The sequence below is a fragment of the Somniosus microcephalus genome, chromosome 1 (genome assembly GCF_052327205.1).
Source record: "Somniosus microcephalus isolate GS21.2 chromosome 1, FLI_Smic_1.0, whole genome shotgun sequence".
Taxonomy (NCBI): Eukaryota; Metazoa; Chordata; class Chondrichthyes; order Squaliformes; family Somniosidae; genus Somniosus; species Somniosus microcephalus.
The window spans coordinates 75,470,499-75,497,821 of NC_140987.1; the positions used below are offsets into that span (position 1 = coordinate 75,470,499).

The window sequence follows — 27,323 nt, forward strand, 5'->3', positions numbered from 1 at the left end:
ATCCGCCCTCAGCAACTTCTCATCCTCGGCAACTTCTCATCTTCTGTAATTTCAATCTTCATCTCAGCTCCCCTTGCCCTCTCTAATATCTATGTCTTTGCCAGCTCCAGACTCTACTCTTAGGCAGTCCCTCGGAACCGAGGATGATTTGCTTCCACATTAAAAATGAGTTCGCAGGTGACTGATGAGTCCAATGCGGGACCTACAGTCTCTGTCACAGGTGGGGCAGACGGTGGGTGGGGTGCTTGGGTTGACGTGCGCTCCTTGCTCTGCCTATGCTTGGCTTCTGCTTGCTCCCGGCGAAGAGACTCGAGGAGTTCGGCGCCTTCCCGGATGCTTCTCCTCCACTTTGTGCGGTTTTGGGCCAGGGATTCCCAGGTGTCGGTGGGGATGTTACTCTTTTTCAAGGAGGCTTTGAGGGTGTCCTTGAAGCGTTTCCTCTGCCCACCTGGGGCTCTCTTGCCATGCCGGAGCTCAGAGTAGAGCGCTTGTTTCGGGAGTCTTGTATCGGGCATGCGGACAATGTGCCCCGTCCATCGGAGCTGATTGAGCGTGGTCAAAGCTTCGATGCTGGGGATGTTGGCCTGAGCGAGAACACTGACGTTGGTGCACCTATCCTGCCAATGGATTTGCAGGATCTTGTGGAGGCAGCGTTGGTGGTACCTCTCCAGTGCTTTGAGGTGCCTGCTGTACATGGTCCATCTCTCTGAGGCATACAGCAGCGCGGGTATCACTGCTGCTCTGTAGACCATGAGCTTAGTGCCAGGTTTGAGGTTCTGGTCTTCAAACACTCTCTTCCTCAGGCGACTGAAGGCTGCACTGGCACACTGAAGGTGGTGTTGGACTTCGTCGTCGACGTCTGCCCTCGTTGACAGTAGGCTCCCGAGGTATGGAAAGTGGTCCACGTTGTCCAAGGCCTTGTCATGGATTTTGATAATCAGGAGGCAGTACTGTGTGGCGGGGGCAGGTTGGTAGAGGACCTTTGTCTTACGGATGTTTAGTGTAAGGCCCATGCGCTCGAACGCTTCGGTGAAGGTGTTGACGATGGGTTGGAGTTCAACCTCCGAGTGAGCGCAGACGCAAGCATCGTCTGCATACTGTAATTCGATGACACAGGATGGGACGACCTTGGCTCTGGACTGGAGGCAACAGAGGTTGAACAGTTTCCAGTTTCTTCTGTAAATTAGCTCCACTCCAGTGGGGACCTTACCGAGGGTAAGATGGAGCATTGCAGCAAGGAAGATCGAGAAGAGCGTTGGTGCGATGACACAGCCTTGCTTGACCCCGGTTCATACGTGAATTGGGTCTGTGGTGGAACCGTTGGTCAGAATCACGGCTTGCATGTCGTCGTGAAGCAGGCGGAGGATGGGGACAAAATTTTGAGGGCAGCCGAATTTGAGAAGGACACTCCATAATCCCTCACGGTTGACAGTGTCAAAGGCCTTTGAGAGATCAAAGAAGGCCACGTAAAGCGGTTGGTGCTATTCCCTGCATTTCTCTTGTAATTGACGTGCGGTGAAGATCATGTCCATTGTGCCCCTTAGTGGGTGGAATCCACACTGCGACTCTGGGAGGAGCTCTTCGGCCACTGGGAGAAGGCAATTGAGGAGGATTCTTGCGATGACTTTCCCTGTGGCAGACAGCAGGGAAACTCCTCTGTAATTACCGCAATCGGACTGGTCACCTTCCTTGAAGATGGTCATAATTACGGCGTCTCAGATCCCCTGGCATGCTCTCCTCCTTCCAGATAAGAGAAATCAGTTCATGAATTCGCGCCAGTAGTGCTTCTCCGCCATGCTTTAGTGCCTCGGCGGGGATTCCATCTGCTCCTGAGGCCTTGTTGTTCTTCAGTTGTCGGATGGCCTTTTCAACCTCATGCCAGGCTGGGGTTGTGCTGAGATGGTGGCGGGTAACATGCTGCAGGATGGAGTTGAGGACACTCGCGAAGACAGAGTCTCAGTTAAGAAGATCTTCGAAGTGCTCCTTCCAGCGGGCACTGACTGCCTCTCTGTCCTTGATAAGTACCTCTCCGTTCTTGGCCCACAGTGGGTTAGGGCCTTGGGCCATCGATGGTCTTAACTGCGCTAAAGAATCCACGCACGTCGTGGTTGTTGGCTAGCTGCTGGATCTCTTGCGCTTTCTCCACCCACCATCTGTTCTTTAGGTCGCAAGTTTTTTGTTGGACCTCGGCCTTCAGGCGTCTGTAGAGCTTCTTTCTTGCTCTTGAGTTGTGTTGCTGATTCCAGATCAGGAATGCCTTGCACTTGCGGCTCATTATCTCCTGGAACTCCTGGTCATTCTCGTCCAACCAGTCTTGGTGATTCCTGGTCGAGTGACCGAGCGTCTCTTCACAGGTGCTGATTATGGAGGCCTTGAGTGCAGACCAGACACTGTAGGCACTCTGTGTCTATGCATCACTGGGGGTCGTCAGGTTGTTTGTGAGGCGCAGGCTGAATAGGGCTTTCTTAGCGGGGTCTTTGAGTGCTCCAGCGTTGATTTTCCTACGGCACTGTTTCTGTTGCCGCTGCTGTTTTGGGGTTACGTTGATGGAGATGACAGAGCGGATTAGGCGGTGGTCTGTCCAGCAGTCGTCGGCTCCTGTCATGGCGCAGGTGATGCGGATGTCCTTGCGGACCCTCGCTCCGACGATGACGTAGTCCAGCAGATGCCAGTGCTTGGAGCGAGGGTGCTGCCTTGAAGCCTTGTACTCATCTCTCTGACGGAACAAGGTGTTGGTTATGTCAAGGCCATGTTCTAAGCATTTCGACAGGAGCAGGGTACCGTTGGAGTTGGCTTTCCCTACCCCCTCTCTGCCGATCACTACGATTCCAATGCTCTCCTAGCCGACCTCACAGTGCTCCACCTTCCGCAAACCTCAGCTCATCCAAAATTCTGCTGCCCGTATTCCATCCCGCACCAAGTCCTGCTCACCCATCACCCCTTTCCTTGCTCACCCACATCCCCAACATCTCAAATTTAAAAATGTCATCCTTGTACTGAAATCCCTTCGTGGCTTTGCCCTTCCTGGCTTTGCCCTTCCTGTAACCTCCTCCAGCCCTACAATCACCTTCGAACTCTCCGGTCCCGACACTGGCCCCTTGTACATCACACCCTCACTTCGCCCCACATTAGCAACCGTGCCTTCAGTCGTCTAGGCCTCACACACTCTGGAATTCCTTCCTTAAACCCCTTTGCCTCTTCACCGCTCTCTCCTTCTTCAAGGTACTCCTTAAAAGTCACCTCTGAACAAGCTTTTGGTCACTCCTTACATTATCTCTTCCTTTCCTTTGTCTTGGTGTCCATTTTTGTCTGATTATACCTCTGTGAAGCAACTTGGGGTGTTTTGATACATTAAAGTGCTATATAAATGCCAAGAAGCTTCAGTTTTAAATTCACTAAAGCTTCATACCAGTCCGTTCTCAGTCATGTACGAAAACAGATCATAAAATTATTTCCATAATGCAACTGTAATGCTAAAGATAGATTTAAATCATCTGTTAAATGCAACCTGTTCATTCAAAGGGAAGAACGCCACCATCCAACAACATTCTTGCAATCAACCAAAAAGTAAGAAGTCACACAACACCAGGTTATAGTCCAACAGTTTTATTTGAAATCACAAGCTTTCGGAGCTTGTGATTTCAAATAAAACTGTTGGACTATAACCTGGTGTTGTGTGACTTCTTACATTTGTCCACCCCAGTCCAACACCGGCATCTCCACACCATAACCAAAAAGTAACCCCATTCTGTCTTAATATTTATAATGGCAATGGCTTTTGGATCAATTGGACTTTCCTTATAAATTTGCATTAAATGCTAACACTTCTGTATGAACACTGCACAGACATGGAGCAAAAAACTGCTGCTAGGACAGAAAATGAATCAACGCACCTATAAAATCAATATAAATCCCAAACTCAAATATTCAAGGTGGCTTCTTAACCTCAGGGTTCAGGTGACCTCCGCGAGCAGAGTTCAAACATTTTCACATCACAAGCATCCCTTGATTCAATCACTACCTTTTAATCACTATCAGGTATCCTTACTCACTAATGCCCTTGTTCGATTAAGAGTATAAGCACATTAAGCAATGTCAACTCATGTTGGCAGGATCATATTGGCCAACAGTTAGTGCTTGCAGCAACGGGTGGGTATTCAGGTTCCCCAGAAACAGGCACCAGCCCGATCCATCAATAGGCACAAAACCATGATGGCCCATACACGTCTAGAAATTCAGACAAAATCAGAGGACTGTTCTATACAGAAGCCCTGGGGTCACACGAGTCAAGACCACCTTCCGGCCCCCACAGACCTTGCTATATATATGCTTTGCCTGCTGAGGAGGATCACCTACAGTAAACAAATTCACGCAATTCTTATTACTCAGGGCAAGAGGATACATATCGTAACTATAGTGCAACACCCTTCTCCCCGCCCCCATCAAGTGTCACAACCAACCATAGCTTCCGCATCAGATAGGGAATCAGATTTGTTTCTACCTGGATTGGTTTATTAAACAGAGATAATGGACACTACAGTACATGGAAACTGCTCCAGAGTAAGAAATTATAGCCATGTAACGCGACACACAAAAACCATATGGTAAGACAGCACTGTGAGCAATACCACAGGAGATCTATTAGGTTTTTTAAATATAAATATAAAATGGTTCAAATACAAAAGACTGTAAGCAGCCATGTAAAGAGCTTTAAAAAGCAAGACTTAAATTAACAAATACAGCTCTGTTAAGTAGACATCAAAACACACAAGGTGTAGCATGTACAAGTTGCCACATGCCTCGTTACATCTTTGTAGCCTTTCTTCTTACTTGATTTTCCCTGCCTAGAATCATATACAATTCCAAGTGTCCAGCAAACTGATAAGAGGTGGTGAAATATCTACATATTGAGGTCAAGAATACTTTTCCCATCTGGATATTTTAATGTGCTACAAACAGGAAAAAAGCAAATATTCTGCGGCAACATAATTTATTAGAGTGTAAGCAAATCAGAGCACAAGTACCCAAAGCAAGGAATTGAACACAAGGGAAAAAAATCACCATCAAGCTTTATTTTAACACACTGCAGCACACCTCTAGTGCCAATTTCCAGTTATGTCAATTTCAGATGTTTTGTTTGAACCACGGTTGACAGGCCCCCGATAGCTCAGTGAATAAATGTACCGCAGTGTGGTACTGAACCATATACACCAGAAAGGCCCCAGGTTTGCTGCTGGACCTGTGCTTAATTTGCTGATTTCAGTGAGGGCAACAGGGGCAGTACATTTTGCTTCGTGCCTCCGGGTTAAGGAGAGGGAAAGAAAAACATAAAAGCTAGGGCAAACAGTTGCAGTACGAGTTTTCTGTCTCTAGGTACTAGAGAGATAATTGAATACTATAAACCACTACATTTACAGCACAAACTGTGGGCACTGTATGGTATGAAAGGCAGTGAGAATGGTTGTCACATTACAATTTCATCAAGTCAGACATTTCTACATGCCAAATGTTAGTGAAATATGTCATTATGTTCTATTGTTTATCAAGGCTCAAAATAATGTATTGAGTAAGAATAACAATTTGCTCCAAAAAGGCCAGACTGCAGTATAATCTATGGCTGGCATGTTGGAGTGTATGGGACATATTGAGAGGGCAGCACCTCTGATCAGTAAGGGACTGTACCATTCAGGATGGTTCATTGGTGTTGGCTCCCACACTACCCTCAGTTCTCACTGTGACTGCAAGTTACACCCAGCAGTGGCCATACTTCAGCAAACTGTCTTTGGTGATAGGCTTAACCAAGAAAATAACTGGTGACAGCTGCTACTAACACAAAGCACGCCTCACCCCTACCTTTTTTGCACAAAGACTTATCTGGCAGGTCCCGCGGGGGAGGCTGGCTTAGCTAGTTCAATGCCTTGCCAACTGTACGGAGTACCAGATGGGAATAATCAACGCCGCTTTTTGCCAGTCAACCAAGAACAAAATCATGAACGCACCTTCACTGGACTACAGTGCTATCCAGCATCAAGACATCAAGGGCACCAAGCAATACTTGATATGACTATTAAATCACCATCTATCTAGCTTAAAGCTATCACTCACCATTCAAACACAAGAATGCATACACCGATAGTAAATGAAGACCCCAAAGTCCGTACCCATGCATCACCGACGGGCATGGCCAAATTTCAATACCCGAAAACACCAACTCTTAACAGAAGATCTTTAAAGAAGCTGCTTACATTGATAAGACTAAGACCATTGGTTCCATCGAGCAACAGCACCAGGTATGATTTGCGGGTGATGCTCATTAAATCAAAGTGCCGTATGCCCAAAAGCTGCAAGCCTTTAAAAACTAGTTGGCTGACAAACAGAAAGGAAAACTTGTTATTGTGCCTTGTATCACAGGGTGTAAACAAACTTGAGGCAGCTGCAGAACAAATGGGATAAATTCCGACTGCTACAGGAGTTAGGAAAAACATTACATAGCATTGCATGGTATATATAGCAGAGAAACAGGCCTTTCGACCCAACATGTCTCTGCTCCACAAGATGCCTCCTCCCACCCCATCAACATAGTCTTCGAATCCTTTCTCCCTCATGTACGTATGGAGTATCCCATTAAATGCATCTGTGCTAATCGTCTCAACTACTTGTGGTAGCACGTTTCGCATTCTACCCATTCCCTCATTGAAGAAGTTTCTTCTGAATTCCTTACTGGCCTTTCGTTTTCGACTACCCAACAAATGGAAAACACCTTCTCTACATCTATCCTATCGAACTCTTTCATAATTTTAAAGATCTTGATCAGGTCGTCTCTCAGCCTTCTCTTTTCTAGAAAAAAGAGCCCCAGCCTATTCCGTCTTCCCCGATAGTTAGAACCTCAGTTTTGGTATCATCAATGTAAATCTTTCTTGCACCTATTCCAGTGCCTCTCTATATCCTTTTGTAATATGGATACCAGAACTGAGCATAATCATCAAACATTTTGCATGAACATCAGATACAAAGAAAAATAACCAAATGCACACTTCAGACAGCAGACCCAAATCTTGTTCCAACATATGGATTTACTGCTACTTAATTCTACTAGCTTAGGTCACGCTACATGTACAAATAGTTATATTCTATCCTGACACAAACCGACTCCCTCGAAAACCATTATCTGGAGTGGGGTAACAAATATTTTAAAATCTCTCTTGGGAATGATGAAGGGGTTTAGCATCTTTGAAAGTAGATAAATTGCCAGGCCCAGATGAAATGTACCTCAGGTTGTTAAGAGAAGCAAGGAAGGAAATAGTGGAGGCTCTGACCATTTTCCAATCCTCTCTGGCTACAGGCGTGGTGCTGGAGGACTGCTAACATTGTACCGTTGTTTAAAAAGGGAGTAAGGGATAGGGCGAGCTCTTCTCTTCTTAGGCAGTCCCTCGGAACCGAGGATGACTTGCTTCCACATTAAGAATGAGTTCTCAGGTGACTGATGAGTCCAATGCGGGACCTACAGTCTCTGTCACAGGTGGGGCAGACGGTGGTTGAAGGGGCGGGTGGGTGGGGGTGCTTGGGCTGACGTTGGCTCCTTGCGCTGCCTGTGCTTGGCTTCCGCTTGCTCCCAGCGAAGAGACTCGAGGTGTTCGGCGCCTTCCGGATGCTTCTCCTCCACTTTGTGCGGTCTTGGGCCAGGGATTCCCAGGTGTCGGTGGGGATGTTGCACTTTTTCAAGGAGGCTTTGTGGGTGTCCTTGAAGCGTTTCCTCTGCCCACCTGGGGCTCTCTTGCCGTGTCGGAGTTCCGAGTAGAGCGCTTGTTTTGGGAGTCTCGTATCGGGCATGCGGACAATGTGACCCGTCCATCGGAGCTGATTGAGCGTGGTCAAAGCTTCGATGCTGGGGATGCTGGCCTGAGCAAGAACACTGACATTGGTGCGCCTATCCTGCCAATGGATTTGCAGGATCTTGCGGAGGCAGCATTGGTGGTACCTCTCCAGTGCTTTGAGGTGCCTGCTGTACATGGTCCATGTCTCTGAGGCATACAGCAGGGCTACATACATACAGATCATGGCTGATCTTCTACCTCAACTCCACTTTCCTGCACTATCCCCATAGCCCTTGATTCCCTTAATATGCAAAAATCTATCGATTTCTATCTTGAATATACTCAACGACTGAGCTTCCACAACCCTCTGGGGTAGAGAATTCCAAAGATTCACCACCTTCAGTGAAGAAATTCCTCCTCATCTCAGTCCTAAATGGTCCACCCCTTATTCTGAGACTGTGACCCCTGGTTCTAAACTCTCCCAGCCAGGGAAAACATTCTCCCTGCATCTACGCTGTCAAGCCCTGTAAGAATTTTGTATGTTTCAATGAGATCAACTCTCATTCTTCTAAACTCTAGTGAATATAGGCTTGGTCTACGCAATCTCTCCTCATAGGACAATGAGGGTCGTACGTTTGATGTAGTCTACATGGATTTTAGCAAGGCTTTTGTTGGATCCAAAATTAGCTCAGTGGCAGGAAGCAAAGGGTAATGGTCGACAGGTGTTTTTGTGGCTGGAAGGCTGTTTCCAGTGGGGTTCCACAGGGCTCAGTACTAGGTCCCTTGCTTTTCATGGTCCATAGCAAAGTAGAGGGGTCAACCAGGGTGCATAGATTTAAAGTAATTGGTAGAAGGATTCGAGGGGCATTTAGGAAAACTTTTTACACCCAGAGGGTAGTGAGGGGGTCTGGAACTCACTGCCTGAAAGGGTAATAGAGGCAGAAATCCTCTTTGCAGTTAAACAGTACTTGGATATGCACCTGAAGTGCTATAACCTACAGGGTTACAGACCAACAGCTGGAAAGTGGGATGAGGTTGGATAGCTCTTTTTCGACCAGCACAGACATGATGGGCCGAATGGCCTCCTTCTGTGCCATAAATTTCTATGATTTATGTAGGGGGCATGATTATAAGTTTGCAGATGATGCAAAAATTGGCCATTTGGTTGATAGTGAGGAAGAACGCTGTAGACTGCAGGAAGATATCAATGGACTAGTCAGGTGGACAGAAAAGTGGCAAATGGAATTCAATCCGGAGAAGTGTGATTTGGGGAGGGCAAACAAGGCAAGGGAATACACAATAAATAGTAGGATACTGAGAAGTGTAGAGGAACAGAGGGACCTTGGAGTGCATGTCCACAGATCCCTGAAAGTAGAACAAGTAGATAAGGCGGTTAAAAAAGGCACACAGGATACTTTCCATTATTAGCAGAGGCATAGAATATAAGAGCAGGAAGGTTATGCTAGAACTGTATTAAACACTAGTTAGACCACAGCTAGAGTACTGCGCACAGTTCTGGTCATCACATTACAGGAAGGATGTGTTCATACTAGAGAGGGTGCAGAGGAGATTTACAAGAATGTTGCCAGGACTGGAGAATTTTAGCTATGAGGAAAGATTGGATAGGCTGGGGTTGTTTTCTTTGGAATAGAGGAGGCTGAGGGGAGATATAATTGATGGGTATAAAGTTATGAGGGGCCTAGGCAGAGTGGATAGGAAGGACCTATTAGGATTCAGCAAAGGAGGACAAAGGGATTAATTAAGAGGGGGGGAAATAGAGTATGAGAGTAAGCTTGCAGGGAACATAAAAACTGACTGTAAAAGCTTCTATAGATAGGTGAAGAGAAAAAGATTGCCATGATCTTACTGAATGGCGGAGCAGGCTTGAGGGGCCGAATGGCCGACTCCAGCTCCTATTTCTTATGTCCTTATTTACCCTCATTACCTCCACAAATTAGGTCCCTTGCAGTCAGAATCAGGGGAACTTAAAATGGGGAACAAAGACATACTTTGGTTCTGTCTTCACAAAGGGAATAAACTCCCAGAGATGTCGGTGAACATAGGGTCTAATGAGAGGGAGGAACTGAATGAAATCAGTATTTGTAGGAAAATGGTGTTAGGGAAATCGACGGGATTGAAGGCCGATAAATCCCCAGGGCCTGATAATCTACATCCTAGGGTACTTAAGGAAGTGGCCCTAGAAATAGTAGATGCATTGCTGGTCATCTTCCAAAATTCTATAGCTTCTGGAACAGTTCCCACGGATTGGAGGGTAGCTAATGTAACCCCACTATTTAAAAAAGGTGGTAGAGAAAAAACGGGGAATTATAGACCGGTAAGCCTGACATCGGTAGTGGGAAAAATGCTAGAGTCCATTATAAAAGATGTAATAACAGAGCACTTGAGGATGTTACTGGTAGAATAGATAAGGGAGAACCAGTGGATGTGGTGTATTTGGACTTTCAGAAGGCTTTCGAAAAGGTCCCGCATAAGAGACTAGCGTGCAAAGTTAAAGCACATGGGATTGGGGGGTAAGGTGCTGACTTGGATAGGAAAATAGTTGGCAGACAGGAAGCAAAGAGTTGGAATAAACGGGTCTTTTTCCGAGCGGAAGGCAGTGACTAGTGGGGTACCGCAGGGATTGGTGCTAGGACCCCAGTTATTCACAATACAGGAAACTTTCTGATATCCGGCACTGACGGGACCGAGCTGGTGCCGTACCATCAAAACTGCCGTACAAACCAGCGCTAATGTTAAAACATACGGAGCTTTTGAGCTCCGTATGAATCAACAAACCCTGTTGCTTAGCAACAGCTTCAAAACAGTCGGCTGCAGCTTAAAAGCGTCTCTGTAGCTAAGCAACAGCTTCAGCTAGGCCTTGCAGAGCCTGACTGGAAAAAAAAAGCAACGAGAAGTAAAAAAAACTTATAGGAAACGGCTCCTGAATTTTGCCGGTAGATAGAGCTTTCCGGACATTTAACCTCCGGTTTAACGAAAGTTTCCTGTATATATTAATGATCTAGACGAGGGAACTAGATGTAATATCTCCAAGTTTGCAGACGACACAAAGCTGGGTGGGCGTGTGTGCTGTGAGGAGGATGCAGAGAAACTCCAGTATGATTTGGACAGGTTGGGCGATTGGGCAGATGCAGTATAATGTGGATAAATGCGAGGTTATCCACTTTGGTGTCAAAAACAGGAAGGAAGGTTATCTGAACGGAAATAGATTGGGAAAAGGGGAAGTGCAACGAGACCTGGGTGTCCTTGTGCACCAGTTGCTGAAGGTAAGCATGCAGGTGCAGCAGGTGGTTAAGAAGGCAAATGGTGTGCTGGCCTTCATAGCGAGAGGATTCAAGAGGATGTCTTGCTGCAGTTGTACAGGGCCTTGGTGAGACCACACCTTGAGTATTGTGTGCAGTTTTGGTCGCCTTATCTGAGGAAGGACGTTCTTGCCATGGAGGGGGTGCGGCGAAGATTCACCAGACTGATACCTGGGATGGCAGGAATGACATATGAAGAGAGATTGGGTCGGTTAGGCTTATACTCGCTAGAGTTTAGAAGAATGAGAGGGGATCTCATTGAAACTTATAAAGTTCTAACAGGACTAGACAGACTAGATACAGGAAGGCTGTTCCCGATGGCGGGGGAGTCCAGAACCAGGGGTCACAATCTAAGGATAAGGGGTAAGCCATTTAGGACTCAGATGAGGAGGAATTTCTTCACCCAGAGTGGTGAACCTGTGGAATTCTCTACCACAGAAGACAGTTGAGGCCAATTCATTAAATATATTCAAGAAGGAGTTAGATATATTTCTTAAGGCTAAGGGGATCAAGGGATATGGGGAGAAAGCAGGGACAGGGTACAGAATTTTGATGATCAGCCATGATCGCATTGAATGGTGGAGCAGGCTCGAGAGGCCGAATGGCCTACTCCTGCCGTCTATGTTTCTATTTCCCTTAGCAGCGAGGTCAATACCTGGGGCATAGATTTAAAGTAATTGGTAGAAGGATTAGAGGGGAGCGGAGAAGGATTTTTTTCACCCAGAGGGTGGTGGGGGTCTGGAACTCACTGCCTGAAAGGGTGGTAAAGGTAGAAACCCTCTATGATTCTATCTCTTCAAAACTCTGATATTTTGATTTAGCCTATATATCTATTCAAACACAAACAGGTTTGGTTTATTTTCCCTACAATTATTGAACAGTTAATGTGGAGGCACCACCACATACAGTTGACAACAGAATAAATACAATACGTGGTACCAATCAAGCTTGTGCTAGCATGAAAAATGTTAACTGGAAAATAAATTCAGGCAGGTGTTCAATTCCGTCAGTTTCCCACTAGGTGGGTTAGGTTAAGATTACCCCCATTGACTATCCTCTGTAGATAGCTGCTGCTACAGCTGATGGATACCCAATTACAGTCGTGATAGACTACTACCAGACCACCAGTAGTGCTCTTTAGGCAAATAGCAAAAATAAGTTTCATAATATAATTTCAAAACTGAGTGAATTCTGGCAACAACAGCTTTGCTCTAATAGGTGCCAGCAAAGTGGTTTATCACATGGGGCTCCACTGCTGTGTCACAGCAATGCAGAACATGGATTGGCATTTGCAAATCAGCATATACAATTTACTGGTCCTATGCCTGCCACAGAGGGAACTGGACAGAAACTAGATGATTCTCTGCTGGTAGGTTACATTTCCTTTTAAACCACAATTCTCCGTGGGCTAATTTCCCACAGTCCCAAAAGAACATTGACAAAAATCCTGGACAACTGAACACTCAACTCAGGATAGAGACAAAAACTAGTTCTATTAATTCCCAAGAAGTTTACACACTTTGTCCTTAATCTGCTAGATGAACATTTCATTATTCAATCAACATCTTTCAGAATAACAGACAGAAAAAAATATTCCTCAAGAAAACAATCATCCTCAACTGGTCCACGTGACAATCAATGAATGATGGTTAAGCAACGCCTCAATTTTAAAATTCTCATCCTTATTTTCAATTCCCTCCATGGCCTCGTCCCTCGCTATCTCTAATCTCCTCCAGCCCCACAATCCTCCGAGATATCTGCATTTCTCTACTTCTGGCCTCTGAAGCACCCCGGTTTTAATCGCTCCACCATAGGCGGCTGTGCCTTCAGCTGCCAAGGCTCCAAGGTCTGCAATTCCCTCCCTAAACCTCTCTGCTGCTCTTTCCTCCTTTAAGACGCTGCTTAAAACCTACCTCTTTGACCAAGCTTTTGGTCATCTGCCCTTATATCTCCTTATGTGGTTCGGTGTCAAATTTTGTTAGATAACGCTCCCGTGAAGCGCCTTGGGACATTTTACTATGTCAAAGGTGCTATATAAATACAAGTTGTTGTTGATGCAGTCACTCCCCCTGTGCAAATTTAGATTGGGCACACTGATTCTGAAAGAACCATCTATTCTCAAAACATGCACTCACACACCCATACTGAAATCAGTTTCTTGCTAAGGTTTTAGCAAAGCACTAATAGTGGGAATGTGAAATTTTTGCACTACATCCACCTGAACCATGAAAAACATCTAACTGTATGCGTATAGATTTTATATATCTAGAGAGAGCATGTTAAGCTGCATAACATTAGGAAGTACTATCGATGGCACTGGTGAAAGCAATGAGGTCATGAATGAAACAGTACCATACAAGTAATATATTGGCCTGTGTATTTTACTCTAACAAAGAATTAATTACCAAATAGCCTATTAACAATACTGAACCTATGACCTCCTACTTTTATACACTACACCCCAAATACAGGAAACTGTGTGATATCCGGCACCGACGGGACCAAGCTGTTGCCGTCCCATCAAAACTGCCGGACAAACCAGCGGTAATGAAAAGCTCCGTATCTAGCAACAAACCCTGTTGAGCAACAGCTTCTAAACAGTCGGCCGTAGCTTGCAAGCGTCTCGGTAGCTAAGCAACAGCTTTAGCTAGGCCTTGCAGAGCCTGACTGGTGAAAAAAAAGCAACGAAAAGAAAAAAAAACTTACTGAACCAACTCCTGAATTTTGCCGGTGGATCGCGCATTCCGGACAGTTAACCTCCGGATAAACCAAAGTTTCCTGTAATCTATTCCAAGAACAGCCAGTGCTAACTTCTTGGAAAATATATCTCCAACCACATCCTTTAGCTGGACTCAAAAGGGAATTTTTGACCAAATAGGACATTGGTATCGAACTTCAATCACCAGTAGTCTATTTTTAAAACAATCTGAAAGTAACTTGAAGAGGAAAACATTGCAGAGCTTTGGGGAAAGAGCAAGGGAATGTGACTAATTGGGCAGCTCTTTCAAAGAGATGGCACAGGCACAATGGGCCGAATGGTCTCCTGCACTGTATAATTCTATTATTCTATGAACTTGCAGAGTTTCAGAAGTCTGTAGGACACTGCTGAACATTCTAGCATTCCCACTTTAGAAAAAGAAACAAATTGAGCCATATGGATGTCTCCAAAGTGTGAACAGCTATTCTCGCAGAACAAGATGAGGCCAGGAGCTTGTGTCGAGATGCAATGAGGTGTTTGGGAACAGCTGCCAATATTTCCCTCCCTGCTGTGAGGGAGAAATCAATCCCCAATTCACCTCACAATTTCCATTAAAAATCCATTATCCATTTAAAAACCATTCGGAACGGCTTCAAATAAGGCTGTATAATTCTCCCAGCAACATGAAGCCGATGCTGGCTTTGAAGTATAAAGGATAACACCACAATTTCTCATTTTCTGTCCCAAAATAAACCTTGTAATTCACATCAGAAATACATTTTAACTGTTACAATTACATAGGAACAGGAGTAGGCTATTCAGCCCCTCAAGCCTATTCCACCATTCTATTAGATCTTGGCTGATCTGTACCTTAAGTTAAGAAACAATCAACTGTTTATAAACATGCCTAAAGTTGCCAAAATTAATTTTACTCCAGTTGATCTGACATCAACGCATTCCTTGTTAAATGAATATTTTATGTCATGGCATCAAAATTTAAGAAACTTGCTGAGACTGAAAAATAAGGGCTCATCTTCTCAAAGGTACAACTGCTTATAAAACTGCTTCAGCCAGGGGTAAGGGAACTCTGCAATTGAATTCTCTTAATCAGGACATCTTTTAATATGTCAGTACAATAGCTGTCAAGCTTAGACTTCTTAGCCTCCTACCGAATGTGAGAATGCTTCAAGACACATGCCCACTGTTTCTAAAACTTATGGGGCTGGCAGCATGTGTACAATTGCAAATTTGTATCTGCACGGTAAAAATGGAGGCAAAGAAATTTGCAGTGAAAGTGCAACCTTCAAATATCCATCTTCTCTTCAAAATAAAAATTTCCAAACAAAAAGTTTTTTTTTAATTCAAGTCTCAATTCTCTTAAATATTTCAGTTAGTCGTTGCTAGCAGCATGTACCAGATCTGAAAATAACTTCTCTGATTCAACCAAATCACAAGTCAGGTTCAATTTAAAATGGTAAAACTATTGCAATAATGAATACAAGAAGTAATACAAGAATACATAAAGATTTTTGTTCAAATCAAATATAAAACTAGGCTTGAAGATGAAAATTATTGACTTGCAATGCAGCCTGCAGATACTCAAAATATCGATTCATCATCATATTGCACAAAAACATACTTAATAACATCTCATCACCACACTGATAATTAAAAGAAAGATTGTTTGAACAAAAAGATAGCATTGTAATACAACATAAATTACTATTACTTTCTGGCTGGAGGAAAGGTTTCAGTAAAAAATGTCATGGGAATTGGCTCGGGTGTACAGTGTAACGGTAAACATGGGAATTGGCTCGGGTGTACAGTGTAACGGTAAACATGGGAATTGGCTCGGGTGTACAGTGTAACGGAAAACATGGGAATTGGCTCGGGTGTACAGTGTAACGGTAAACATGGGAATTGGCTCGGGTGTACAGTGTAACGGTAAACATGGGAATTGGCTCGGGTGTACAGTGTAACGGTAAACATGGGAATTGGCTCGGGTGTACAGTGTAACGGTAAACATGGGAATTGGCTCGGGTGTACAGTGTAACGGTAAACATGTGGAATTGGCTCGGGTGTACAGTGTAACGGTAAACATGGGAATTGGCTCGGGTGTACAGTGTAACGGTAAACATGGGAATTGGCTCGGGTGTACAGTGTAACGGTAAACATGTGGAATTGGCTCGGGTGTACAGTGTAACGGTAAACATGGGAATTGGCTCGGGTGTAGAGTGTAACGGTAAACATGGGAATTGGCTCGGGTGTACAGTGTAATGGTAAACATGTGGAATTGGCTCGGGTGTACAGTGTAATGGTAAACATGTGGAATTGGCTCGGGTGTACAGTGTAACGGTAAACATGGGAATTGGCTCGGGTGTACAGTGTAATGGTAAACATGTGGAATTGGCTCGGGTGTACAGTGTAATGGTAAACATGTGGAATTGGCTCGGGTGTACAGTGTAACGGTAAACATGGGAATTGGCTCGGGTGTACAGTGTAACGGTAAACATGGGAATTGGCTCGGGTGTACAGTGTAATGGTAAACATGTGGAATTGGCTCGGGTGTACAGTGTAACGGTAAACATGGGAATTGGCTCGGGTGTACAGTGTAATGGTAAACATGTGGAATTGGCTCGGGTGTACAGTGTAACGGTAAACATGGGAATTGGCTCGGGTGTACAGTGTAATGGTAAACATGTGGAATTGGCTCGGGTGTACAGTGTAATGGGCTCGGGTGTACAGTGTAATGGTAAACATGGGAATTGGCTCGGGTGTACAGTGTAACGGTAAACATGGGAATTGGCTCGGGTGTACAGTGTAATGGTAAACATGGGAATTGGCTCGGGTGTACAGTGTAATGGTAAACATGGGAATTGGCTCGGGTGTACAGTGTAATGGTAAACATGGGAATTGGCTCGGGTGTACAGTGTAATGGTAAACATGGGAATTGGCTCGGGTGTACAGTGTAACGGTAAACATGGGAATTGGCTCGGGTGTACAGTGTTACGGTAAACATGGGAATTGGCTCGGGTGTACAGTGTAACGGTAAACATGGGAATTGGCTCGGGTGTACAGTGTAACGGTAAACATGGGAATTGGCTCGGGTGTACAGTGTAACGGTAAACATGGGAATTGGCTCGGGTGTACAGTGTAATGGTAAACATGTGGAAATTCCAGACCCACGTTTGTTCATTTCTTACTTGGTATCAAAAACTGAACAACATTTTAATAAAGCCGCCTTTGCGAGGCATGTTTTAAGTTGATGAGTTTCGCTGCATGTTTTAAAACTCTGTTTGAAGCAACAGAACTCAAAGCACTCAGGGGAGCACTTTGACTATTTTAATTATAACCCAAGCTATTTATCAACCTTCCTGAGAGGTATCTTACATTTACTGAACTACTCACATTAATCCAGAGCAAATAGAGAGACTTGCTGCATTACACTACAATGAACCTAGAGTCAGTTATCAATCAATTCTGTTTCTTCAACCTACCGTAGACACTATCTTCTACTTAATTTACTTTGTGAATACATACTCCCAGATTCCTTCCCCTCCCCACCTGAAAAAAATCAAACAAAACTGCAGCCTATTTATCCATCCCCACATCTACCCTTTTAACTCATGACCAGCTGTCCTCCTACACATTAGGGATGGGCAATAAATACTGGCCTTGTCAGCGACACCCACATCCCATGAACGAATAAACAAAAACATTCTCTATTCACCCCAATCAAATAAATCCTAGAAATTTTGGTATAGTAGGTAACTGTTTGGTCCAGCATGCTGTTGCACATCATGTCTCATGAAGCGCTTGATCATTTTACAGTAGTCCAAACCCCCTCTCAAACAGATACCCATGCAGTTCTATTTTTCATCTTCAAGCCTAGTTTTATATTTGATTTGAACAAAAATCTTTATGTATTCTTGTATTCATTATTGCAATAGTTTTACCATTTTAAATTGAACCTGACTTGTGATTTGGTTGAATCAGAGAAGTTATTTTCAGATCTGGTACATGCTGCTAGCAACGACTAACTGAAATATTTAAGAGAATTGAGACTTGAATTAAAAAAAAACTTTTTGTTTGGAAATTTTTATTTTGAAGAGAAGATGGATATTTGAAGGTTGCACTTTCACTGCAAATTTCTTTGCCTCCATTTTTACCGTGCAGATACAAATTTGCAATTGTACACATGCTGCCAGCCCCATAAGTTTTAGAAACTGCAGGAACAATCTAATAAAGTACCACATATAGCATTGTTTTTCAAAACCGTGTATTATCTGCTTTTTCGTACCTGAATGTGTTTTTTTTCAATTATACTAAGTCCAAGTTGATTGTATGTGCACTTTATTGGGTGATATGAATATTAGCTATGCCATATCCAAGTTCTTTCAGTTCAATAAGTGGTGGGGACTGATCTACTTTACCCAATTTTGTAATCGCCCTGAAATTTATTTCTAAAACTTGACAACATTTGAGAAACCCAAGGGAAGAGCCACGGCTCACTTCAGCATGGTTGAAAAGAGTAGGAGCGAAAACAAGTTGGATCAAGTAGAGATTAGTTGACGGCAAGCTCGAGCTTTAAAAGGTTTGTGTAGACTAGGAAGGAAGGAAAGCAGTTCCAATAACTTTAGGGGATCCTGAGAAATGAAAATCTGCAACAGCAACTGCAGCGGGCAATGGTGTCACCATACAAAAAATAGTATTTTGTTCTTGACTGGGCAGAGATCGCATTATATAGAATAAGTGGTTTTACAATTAGCACGTGGTCCATGTGATCCCCTAGACTGGTTTATGTCACCCAAGGGGGCCAGACAGGAATTTCCCAAAATAATCACTTGGGAGAGGCAAACAAACCCAAGGCCAATAAGGGAAAAATCACTCTGGAAAATTCCTCTCTGATCCCCTTAGGTGATCAAAACCAGTCCAGGAGATCATATGGACCACGTAGAAAGTGTGCGTGTGGGGGGTGGGGGGGGAGGGAGTAGGAGGTGTCTCGTCATGTTATTCTAGCCATCATGAGTGTGGGGCAGGCTTAGGTGGACCAGCTGGTCTTTTCCTGCCATCATTTTCGTCTGTCCCTATGTTAACAAACAGTTTTCACTTGAGAAAGGAGAGTGGTGTGCATCACACCTTCAGCACAGCCACCTCCCACTTTACAAATGACCCAATAATGAAACTATTGTTTACATCACAACAGAAGGACTATCCGCCCCTTACGCCCAACATTTTCTGCACCTCCCCTCCTCTATGAAGTCCATTTAAACAACATGAACTCATGCCACACGAGACATGGCAATCCTGGTAAAGGTTGCATTGGGCTGTCAGTTTTTAATACTTGCAGCAGGTCCCACTGATCCCAGCCTCTGATTCCAGTGATCCTCGTCACCGCTCTTCTCCGGTCCCATGGCAGCACCTTCATCCCCACTCCTCCCCCACCCCAGTTGCTGCGTTGTTTTGACGGCAGCGAGTCCCAGGGCCCCGAAGCTGAAGCTGTGCCCGGGGTAGAGAGTAGGCTCGATCTCGCTCAGGCGGCCCTCGGCCCCGGGCTCCCGTCACCATCGGGTGAGTGCCACTAGCCCCACCTCCCCGTAGGCATCGCTCTAATCCCCCGACCTCCCGCAAAATGCGGTTACACACCTGCGGCGAAGTGCAGCGGCGTAGATTTCCTGCCGGCCATGTCCTTGGCGTTCACATTGCCTGAATCCACCAGGCGTTTCACCCGCAAAACGTCGCCGTTCCTGCAGGCCTCGAACAGCTCGCGGCCGGAGTCGCTCACTGCGCCACCACCTGTTGCCGCCCCCGGGCCCGGGGGGGTGGAGTTACCGCCGGTGAACCCTGGCGAGTCGGGCCTGTCGGAGACCGGAGCCGTGGTCGGGCCCGGGTCCGAGGCGCTGGGAGAGAGCTGACTCCGCCGCGCCGCCATCTTCCACCGTCACTGCAGCAACGCCACCTGACGTCACTGAGAGCGGGCGCCAGTGCGCACGTCCGTGAACGTCGGACGCCCCCACCAGGCGGGAGTGCGCACGTACGTGAACGTCGGCCCCCTAAGCGGGAGTGCGCACGTACGTGAACGTCGGCCCCCTAAGCGGGAGTGCGCACGTACGGAATGCGGGGCTGGGTGACGGCGGTGGCGCTCTCGGGGTTGCGCCTGGCGTGAGGCCAAAGTGTCAAGCAGGGCTGGGAGGCGGCGAGGCTGAGCCGTGTCGCGCAGTGCAGGGAGGAGCACACTGCTCATGAGTGCCACTCCTGGCATAGAATCACACAGCACAGAGAAGGAGGCCATTTGGCCCATCGTGTCTGTGCCGGCTCTTCAAAAAACTATCCAATTAGTCCCACTCCCTCCCACAGCCCTATATTTCTCCTTTTCAATATATATCCATTTCCTTTTGAAAGTTTATATTGAATATGATTCCACCACCCTTTCACACAGTGCATTCCAGATCATAACAGCCCACCGCATATAAACATTACTCCTCATCTTCCCTCCAGCTCCTTTACCAATTATCTTAAATCTGTGTCCTCTGGTCACCAATCTTCCTGCCAGTGGAAACAATTTCTCCCTATGCATGTTCTATGTTGTATTTAGGAAGCTAGATGCAGCAATATATGAGATGGGGGGAGGCGGGGGACTAGAATGATTCTGGATGGATGAACTATTATAGGCCCAATGGTCCTCTTCATAGGAATTTCTGGATGAAAAAAGATCAAGGTCCATCTAGCAGTCTGCATAGTGCAGGATTAAAATGGAGTGTACTTAAACAGTGTTTTATTTGGGAATTTGGAAAGAGTGGGAATTCAGAGAAGAGGGGGAAGGAGTTGCTGCTTTTTGCCTACACTACTTGTAGTGATTTGTGTTACAGGTAGATATTTAATTTCAGTGCTAGACCTATATTATCTAGAGTTTAGAAGAATGAGAGGTGACCTCATTGAAACATACAAAATTCTTATAGGGTTTGACAGGGTAGATGCAGGGAGGGTGTTTCCCCTGGCTGGAGAGTCTAGAACCAGGGGTCACAGTCTCAGAATAAGGGGTCGGCCATTTAGGACTGAGATGAGGAGAAATGTCTTCACTCAGGGTGGTGAATCTTTTGAATTCTCTACCCCAGAAGGCTGTGGAGGCTCAGTCGTTGAGTACATTCAAGACAGAGATCGATAGATTTTTGGATATTAAGGGAGTCAAGGGATTTGGGGATAATGCAGGAAAGTGGAGTTGAGGTAGAAGATCAGCCATGATCTTATTGAATGGCGGAGCAGGCTTGAGGGGCCAAATGGCCTACTCCTGCTCCTATTTCTTATGTTTTTACATTCTTATCTAGTTTGCCTTCTACCATCCTGGTAATCACATGATACAACGATAATGGAATTATTGACTAATCATGGCAATCAATCTCTATCAATTAAACCCAGACATGAGGTGAGGAAAACCCAAGTGGTGGAGAGCTTTGGGAATCATAGGTTCCAAGCATGCTACACTTCCCACATGACATGTCTTAAATTAATGATTTTGTGATGTCGACAGTTCTGTGGAGCCCATTTCAGCATGTGCGGATGTGTCTGCTTCTAAAGACAAGCCGTGACCGATGACTTGTATTATGTCCGTGTGTAATTGAGACACGGACTGCAGGTGTTGGTTATAACAGGTGTTTACTGAGTGGAGACAAAACTGGAACTACTATGCAAAGTTACTACACAGGCTTATATACAGGGGTGGTCACTACTGGTACTGCAGTATACAGGGGCTGCAGAATATAGTTCCTTCTGCAAAGTACATACACAACAATTCCTCCCCTTTTAGCTAAACAGTACATAACATTCGATTAATAATTAAGTAACATATTTACAATTACAGTTGTCATATACATTAGCTGAAGTTAAGCAATTATAAGTTCAGTCTTTGAGGAGGCTTCCTGATTCTGTCGGATAACGCCTCTTTGGGGTATCAGGTTCTTCTGGCAGAGTTGATTCGGAATCAACGTCGTTGTTGGGTTCGTCTGCTTCCAATATTCCCGATTCTGAGGTAGATGCAATTGGTACTTCGGTTTCATCACCAGGTGTATCAGATCGTGGTGTGGAGTTGACGTTTTCCAGTGACTCTAGAATCTGGTCAGCATGGCGTCTTACAATGCTCTCTCCAATGTCCACGGTATACATTAGAGGTCCTTGCCGTGTGCAGATCGTTCCTGGCTGCCATTTCTCTGTGCGGTAGTCCCGGGCCAAAACTGGTTGACCTATCTTAAAACTCCTGGTCGGCCTTTCATTCATATTCTGAAACTGCCTGTTCTCCACATCTCTTCTGATGTTTGGCTTAACCAAATCCAAGCGGCATCGTAGTCTTCGATTGAAGAACATCATGGCTGGAGTTTGGTTGGTAACCGCATGTGTCGCATTCCGGTAGGCAAACAAGAAGTTGTCCACCTTGTGTTGTAGGGGTATGTCTTCATTACACATTGCCTTGATAGTCTTCTTGAATGTTTGAACGAACCTCTCAGCCAATCCATTGGTGGCTGGATGATATGGGGCGGATGTGTAATGCTTAACACCATTGTTCTTTAAGAACCTCCGGAACTCTTCAGACACAAACTGTGGTCCCTTGTCAGAGCAAATCTGTTCAGGCAGCCCATTTCTGGCGAATATGGTTCGTAAGACTGTGATAGTTTTTTCTGTGATGGTTGAGGAGATTTTTATTACCTCTGGCCACTTTGAATGTGCATCCACCGCAATTAAAAACATCGAGTCCATAAATGGACCAGCAAAATCAATGTGCATCCTTTGCCATGGAGATGAGGGCCACTCCCATGGATGTAGAGGGGCTTGTGGTGTGGTGTTTTGGACCTTCTGGCATCCTGTACATCTTCTTGGTCATCTCTTCGATTTCTCTATCAATTCCCTGCCACCACACAAACGCTCTGGCTAAGTTCTTCATTTTTACCCCTCCCAGATGACCCTCATGAAGCTCATTGAGCACTCTATCCTTCAATTTGGGTGGAATTACTACTCTGGATCCACACATCAAGGTTCCTCTGCACACTGACAGCTGTTCTCTTCTCGGCGAGAATGCTGGCAACAGTGGTTCGCCATGTGCTGGCCATCCCTTCACCATTAAATCATAGACCCAGGAGAGTGTCGGGTCATTTCGTGTTTCCTTTTCTATGTTTGCATTCATCACAGGTAGACATTCAACTATGGTCGAGTGGAATATCTCCACTGGATCCACTGCAGGTGCTTCTTCCACCGTCGGCAACGGTAGGCGCGACAATCCATCAGCATTCCCATGCTGTTTAGTTCCTTTGTACTCGATGTCATATTGGTGTGCCCCTAGGAAAAGGGACCACCTCTGTAGCTGTTGTGCTGTCATTATCGGGACGCCCTTCTGAGGGTTGAAAATGGAGACCAGAGGTTGATGATCAGTTAGTAGAGTAAATTTCTGACCGTGCAGGTAGTGATTGAACTTCTTCACCCCCCACACCAGGCTGAGGGCCTCTCTGTCAATCTGGGCGTAGTTACGCTCGGCTGAAGTTAACGAGCGTGACGCAAAAGCTATCGGCCTCTCTGAACCATCAAGGAATTTATGTGACAGTACCGCTCCAATGCCGTAGGGAGATGCATCACACGCCAGTCTTATCGGTAGTGATGGGTTGTAGTGAGCCAATACTTCTCTTGAAGTGATTAGGTCTTTACTCTTCTGAAAGGCCCACTTACATTCATCGCTCCATTTCCATGCTACTCCAGTTTGTAGTAGGGCGTTCAGTGGGTGCAGAATTGTGGCCAATTTCGGCAAAAACTTATGCTAGTAATTCACCAATCCGAGGAATGACCTCAGTTGCGACACATTTTCAGGCACTGGAGCCTTAACTACTGCTTCAATTTTGTCAGGGGACTTATGTAACCCCTCTTCATCAATCACGTGGCCACAATACGATATCTGTTTCTTAAAAAACTCGCACTTGGGGCGATTGGCTCGTAGCCCATGTTCTCTTAGTCTAGTGAGCACCTGCTCTAGATTGGCAAGGTGTTCACTGTCATCTTCACCTGTCACTAGGATGTCGTCCAAGTAACACTGAGTCCCCGGAATCCCTTGCAGGACTTGTTCCATCGCTCTTTGCCATATCGCCGGAGCTGATGCTACTCCGAATACCAGTCGATTATACTGGTAAAGACCTTTGTGAGTGGTTATCGTGAGATACTTCCTAGAGGATTCTTCAACCTCCATCTGCAAATATGCTTGTGCTAGGTCAATTTTTGTAAAACGCTTCCCTCCAGGTAGTGAGGCGAAAATATCTTCTATCCTCGGGAGAGGATATTGTACTGTGTGAAGGACTGGGTTCACCGTCACCTTGAAGTCCCCACAGATGCGAACCTTCCTTGGCTCCTCAGACTTATTGTTTAATGTTTTCTTCATGACAGGAACGATGGGTGTTGCCCACTCGTTCTAGTCTACCTTAGATAACACGCCTGCATTCTCCAGATTCTCCAGCTCTGCCTCGACGGCTGGGTGAATTGCATATGGTACCGGTCTTGCTTTGAAAAACTTGGGAATTGCATTCTCTTCTATTTTTATCGAGGCGGTTACGCCTTTAAGTGTTCCCAGTTCTTGTTGAAATACCTCTTTGGCGTTAGCTAAGATTTTTGACAATCGTCCAGGTGTGCCGTCGTCATCCTTTTTACCAGCCACCGTCAGTGCCTGAATGGAGTGCCAGTCTAAACTTATCTTTCTGATCCATTCACGTCCCAATAACGGTGGTCCACCATCTTGCAGTATGTACAGATACAATTTCTGTATTTCCTTGCTGTTGTATTCGACAGGCACCCTTATTTTCCCTCTGGGGTATACTTTTTGCCCCGTATACGTCTTCAAGACAATGGATGTCTCTTTTAAGGGTATGTGTGAGAATAGCCGCTCGTAATCTCGTCGATTCATGACGGTCAGGGCTGATCCTGTATCCAATTCCATTTTGACTTGGGACCCTGCTATCGTGAGGGTGACCCAAATGGTTCGGTGATCCTCTTTTGCGATTACATTGTGAAGTTTGAGACAGCTTAGTCTCTTGTTCCCGGATTCACTATCGCTCATCTGGTCTTCGGAACTACTGTCCGTCATCTTTTGTACTTTCCTGTACTGGTCCTTAGTAGCCTTTTTGTTGTCGTTAGTCTTCTTCCCAGACCTGCAAACTCGTGCAATGTGTCCCATCTTTCCGCATTTCCTGCATATTTTGTCCTTGGACCAGCAGTCCTTCTGGTCATGGGTTGTTCTGCCGCAGCGATAACATTTTTCAAATCCCTGTGTCATTTCGTGGGCGCCGTATTCCTGTGGCTTTTGCTGTATTTCCGCAGCTCCCCTTGCTGCTGCTTCGTACGATACTGCCACGCTGAAAGCCTTATCTAGCGTCAGCTCTTTCTCTGAGAGTAACCTCTTCTGGGTTCCTTCACTCAGGAGTCCACAGACAAATTTGTCCCGTAGAGTATCTGTCAGTCCTGCTCCGAACTGGCAGTGCTTTGATAGCTTGCGTAGTTCTGTAAGGTAATCAGCATTGCTCTCATCTTTATGCTGATTTCTCCTGTGGAATTTAAATCTTTCTGCTATCAGCAGTGGTGTAGGATTTAGGTGTTCCTGTAGGATAGCAACAATTTCGTTAAAACTCTTCGCCATCGGTTTGGCTGGAGTAATCAGGTTCCGCAATAGGCTGTACGTTCTTGCGCCGATTACGTTTAGTAGTACCGATGCCTTTTTCTCATCGGCTACTTCGTTTGCCTCGCAATATACTTCTACTCTTTCCACATACGTGGTCCAGTCTCCTATTGCATTATCGAAGGCAGTGATATTGCCAGTCTTCGGCATCTTGGAAATCTAAGATGGCGCCTACCGCGCTTTGCCTTCTTCCCCGGTTTAACAAAATGGCGCCTCCCGCGCTTTCCGGCTTCTCCGCTGCTGCTAGCGCTGTTGCTGGCGTTTTATGCCTTGATGGCGACGCCCTATGGTCTTCGCGCGCTTCCCCCCCGCGCTGCTGCTAACGCCGCTCTCCGCGGTTCCCGTGGCAAACTGCAGCTCCTCGCGGCTTTCTGCGCTTCTCATTTCTTTTATCTTCCCCGTCGTCGGAGCAACCCTACGGGACACTTTCCTCCCTCTTCTCGGGTCTGTACGCTGCCCGGCTTCGTAGCACCGGCCGCGCCCTGTGTGCTCCACCCTCTCTTTCTCTCTCCTCTTCCCGACAACGCTGCTCGGCCCCGTTGAAAAGCCACCCGATCGAGCTCTAGCCCGCCGCAGCCCAGGAAGGATCAGTGTACTACCTGCCACCAGCCCGATTAGCTGTAACACCATCGACAGGATAACCAAGCCACGCTCTCGACAGCCTCTCCTGCAAATCATCAACTCCGATGAATCAGAGGCGGTTGCCCACGGTCGACGCCCATTTCTTCTGTTTGTTTTTTTTTCTTTCTTCCTTCTGGCCTCGACCTCTGGCAACTTCGCTTCAGGGATGGATCCCCATGAGGTGGTGCAGACTGTAGGTAAGTTCGGATCTGCTCGTCGCCAGTATTATGTCCGTGTGTAATTGAGACACGGACTGCAGGAGTTGGTTATAACAGGTCGTCACTGAGTGGAGACAAACGGGAACTAACTATGCAAAGTTACTACACAGGCTTATATACAGGGGTGGTCACTACTGGTACTGCAGTATACAGGGGCTGCAGAATATAGTTCCTTCTGCAAAGTACATACACTACAACTTGCATTTTCTGTCGTGCTCCAGAAAACTTCCCAAAGTGCTTTACCTTGAGGAGGAAATAAAAACAGCAGAGGGGGAGATGACAGGGCAGAGAAAACTAAGAGTCCCAGAGGACAGCAGCTTAGTGACTGGTCACCAATTGTGCGGGGGGAACAAGGAGTGGCTCAGAGATAGAGTGGCATAGGGTGCATGATGGTGACTTAACACTGGATGAGGTCACTCTGGTAGGGTGGTTTTAAAGTCACGCAGGGATTTCAAAGAAAGGATGGGAATTTTGAAGACCATTCACTGGTGGGGGGGATGGTCAGAGTTCAGAGAGTGAGGGATTTAGTGCAGGTGAGGACGGGCAATGAGAGTGCAGATCTTGGATAGGTGGAGACACAGGCTGCAGAATTCTGAATGCGTTGTAACGTGTAGAGGGTTTAGGTTGCTTAAGAGAGTGTTATGGAACTCAACTTGAGTGCAAAAAAGCATGGACTAGAGTTTCAATGGTGATGGGAGAGAGGTAGGGCCATAGATGTGTAGTGTATGTGCCTTTAAGCCAGAACTACTTTTTACAGCTCCTATATACTGTAGTACCGGCAGTGACCACACCGGTATATAAGCTGTGCGCATGCCTCTGTACCCCAGTCTAGAGATTACCCTCCTCCAGTAAAGACCTGTTATTTGTTAATGTACAGCATCCGTGTGATTATTTATCCACTGAACCACGGATCTAACAGTGGCGACAAGTGTCGATTCGAATCTACCTGCAACATAA

At 45.8% G+C, this 27,323-nt stretch overlaps 1 protein-coding gene across 4 annotated transcripts in view; it reads right to left on the bottom strand.

Annotated features, from left to right (window-relative positions):
• The window catches only part of tnksa (tankyrase, TRF1-interacting ankyrin-related ADP-ribose polymerase a), a 205,264-nt gene extending 185,440 nt beyond the window's left edge, over positions 1-19,824 (bottom strand). For 2 of the 4 annotated variants that reach the window (XM_085983213.1, XM_085983203.1), the window contains exon 1: positions 19,479-19,819. In XM_085983213.1, the coding sequence (XP_085839339.1) occupies positions 19,479-19,764 (286 nt within the window). In that variant the 5' untranslated portion in view covers positions 19,765-19,819. Of the gene's footprint in view, positions 1-19,478 lie in introns of all 4 variants that reach the window. The other 2 variants (XR_015077716.1, XM_085983225.1) reach the window with 2 other exon arrangements.
• Positions 19,825-27,323: the final 7,499 nt, after the last annotated feature.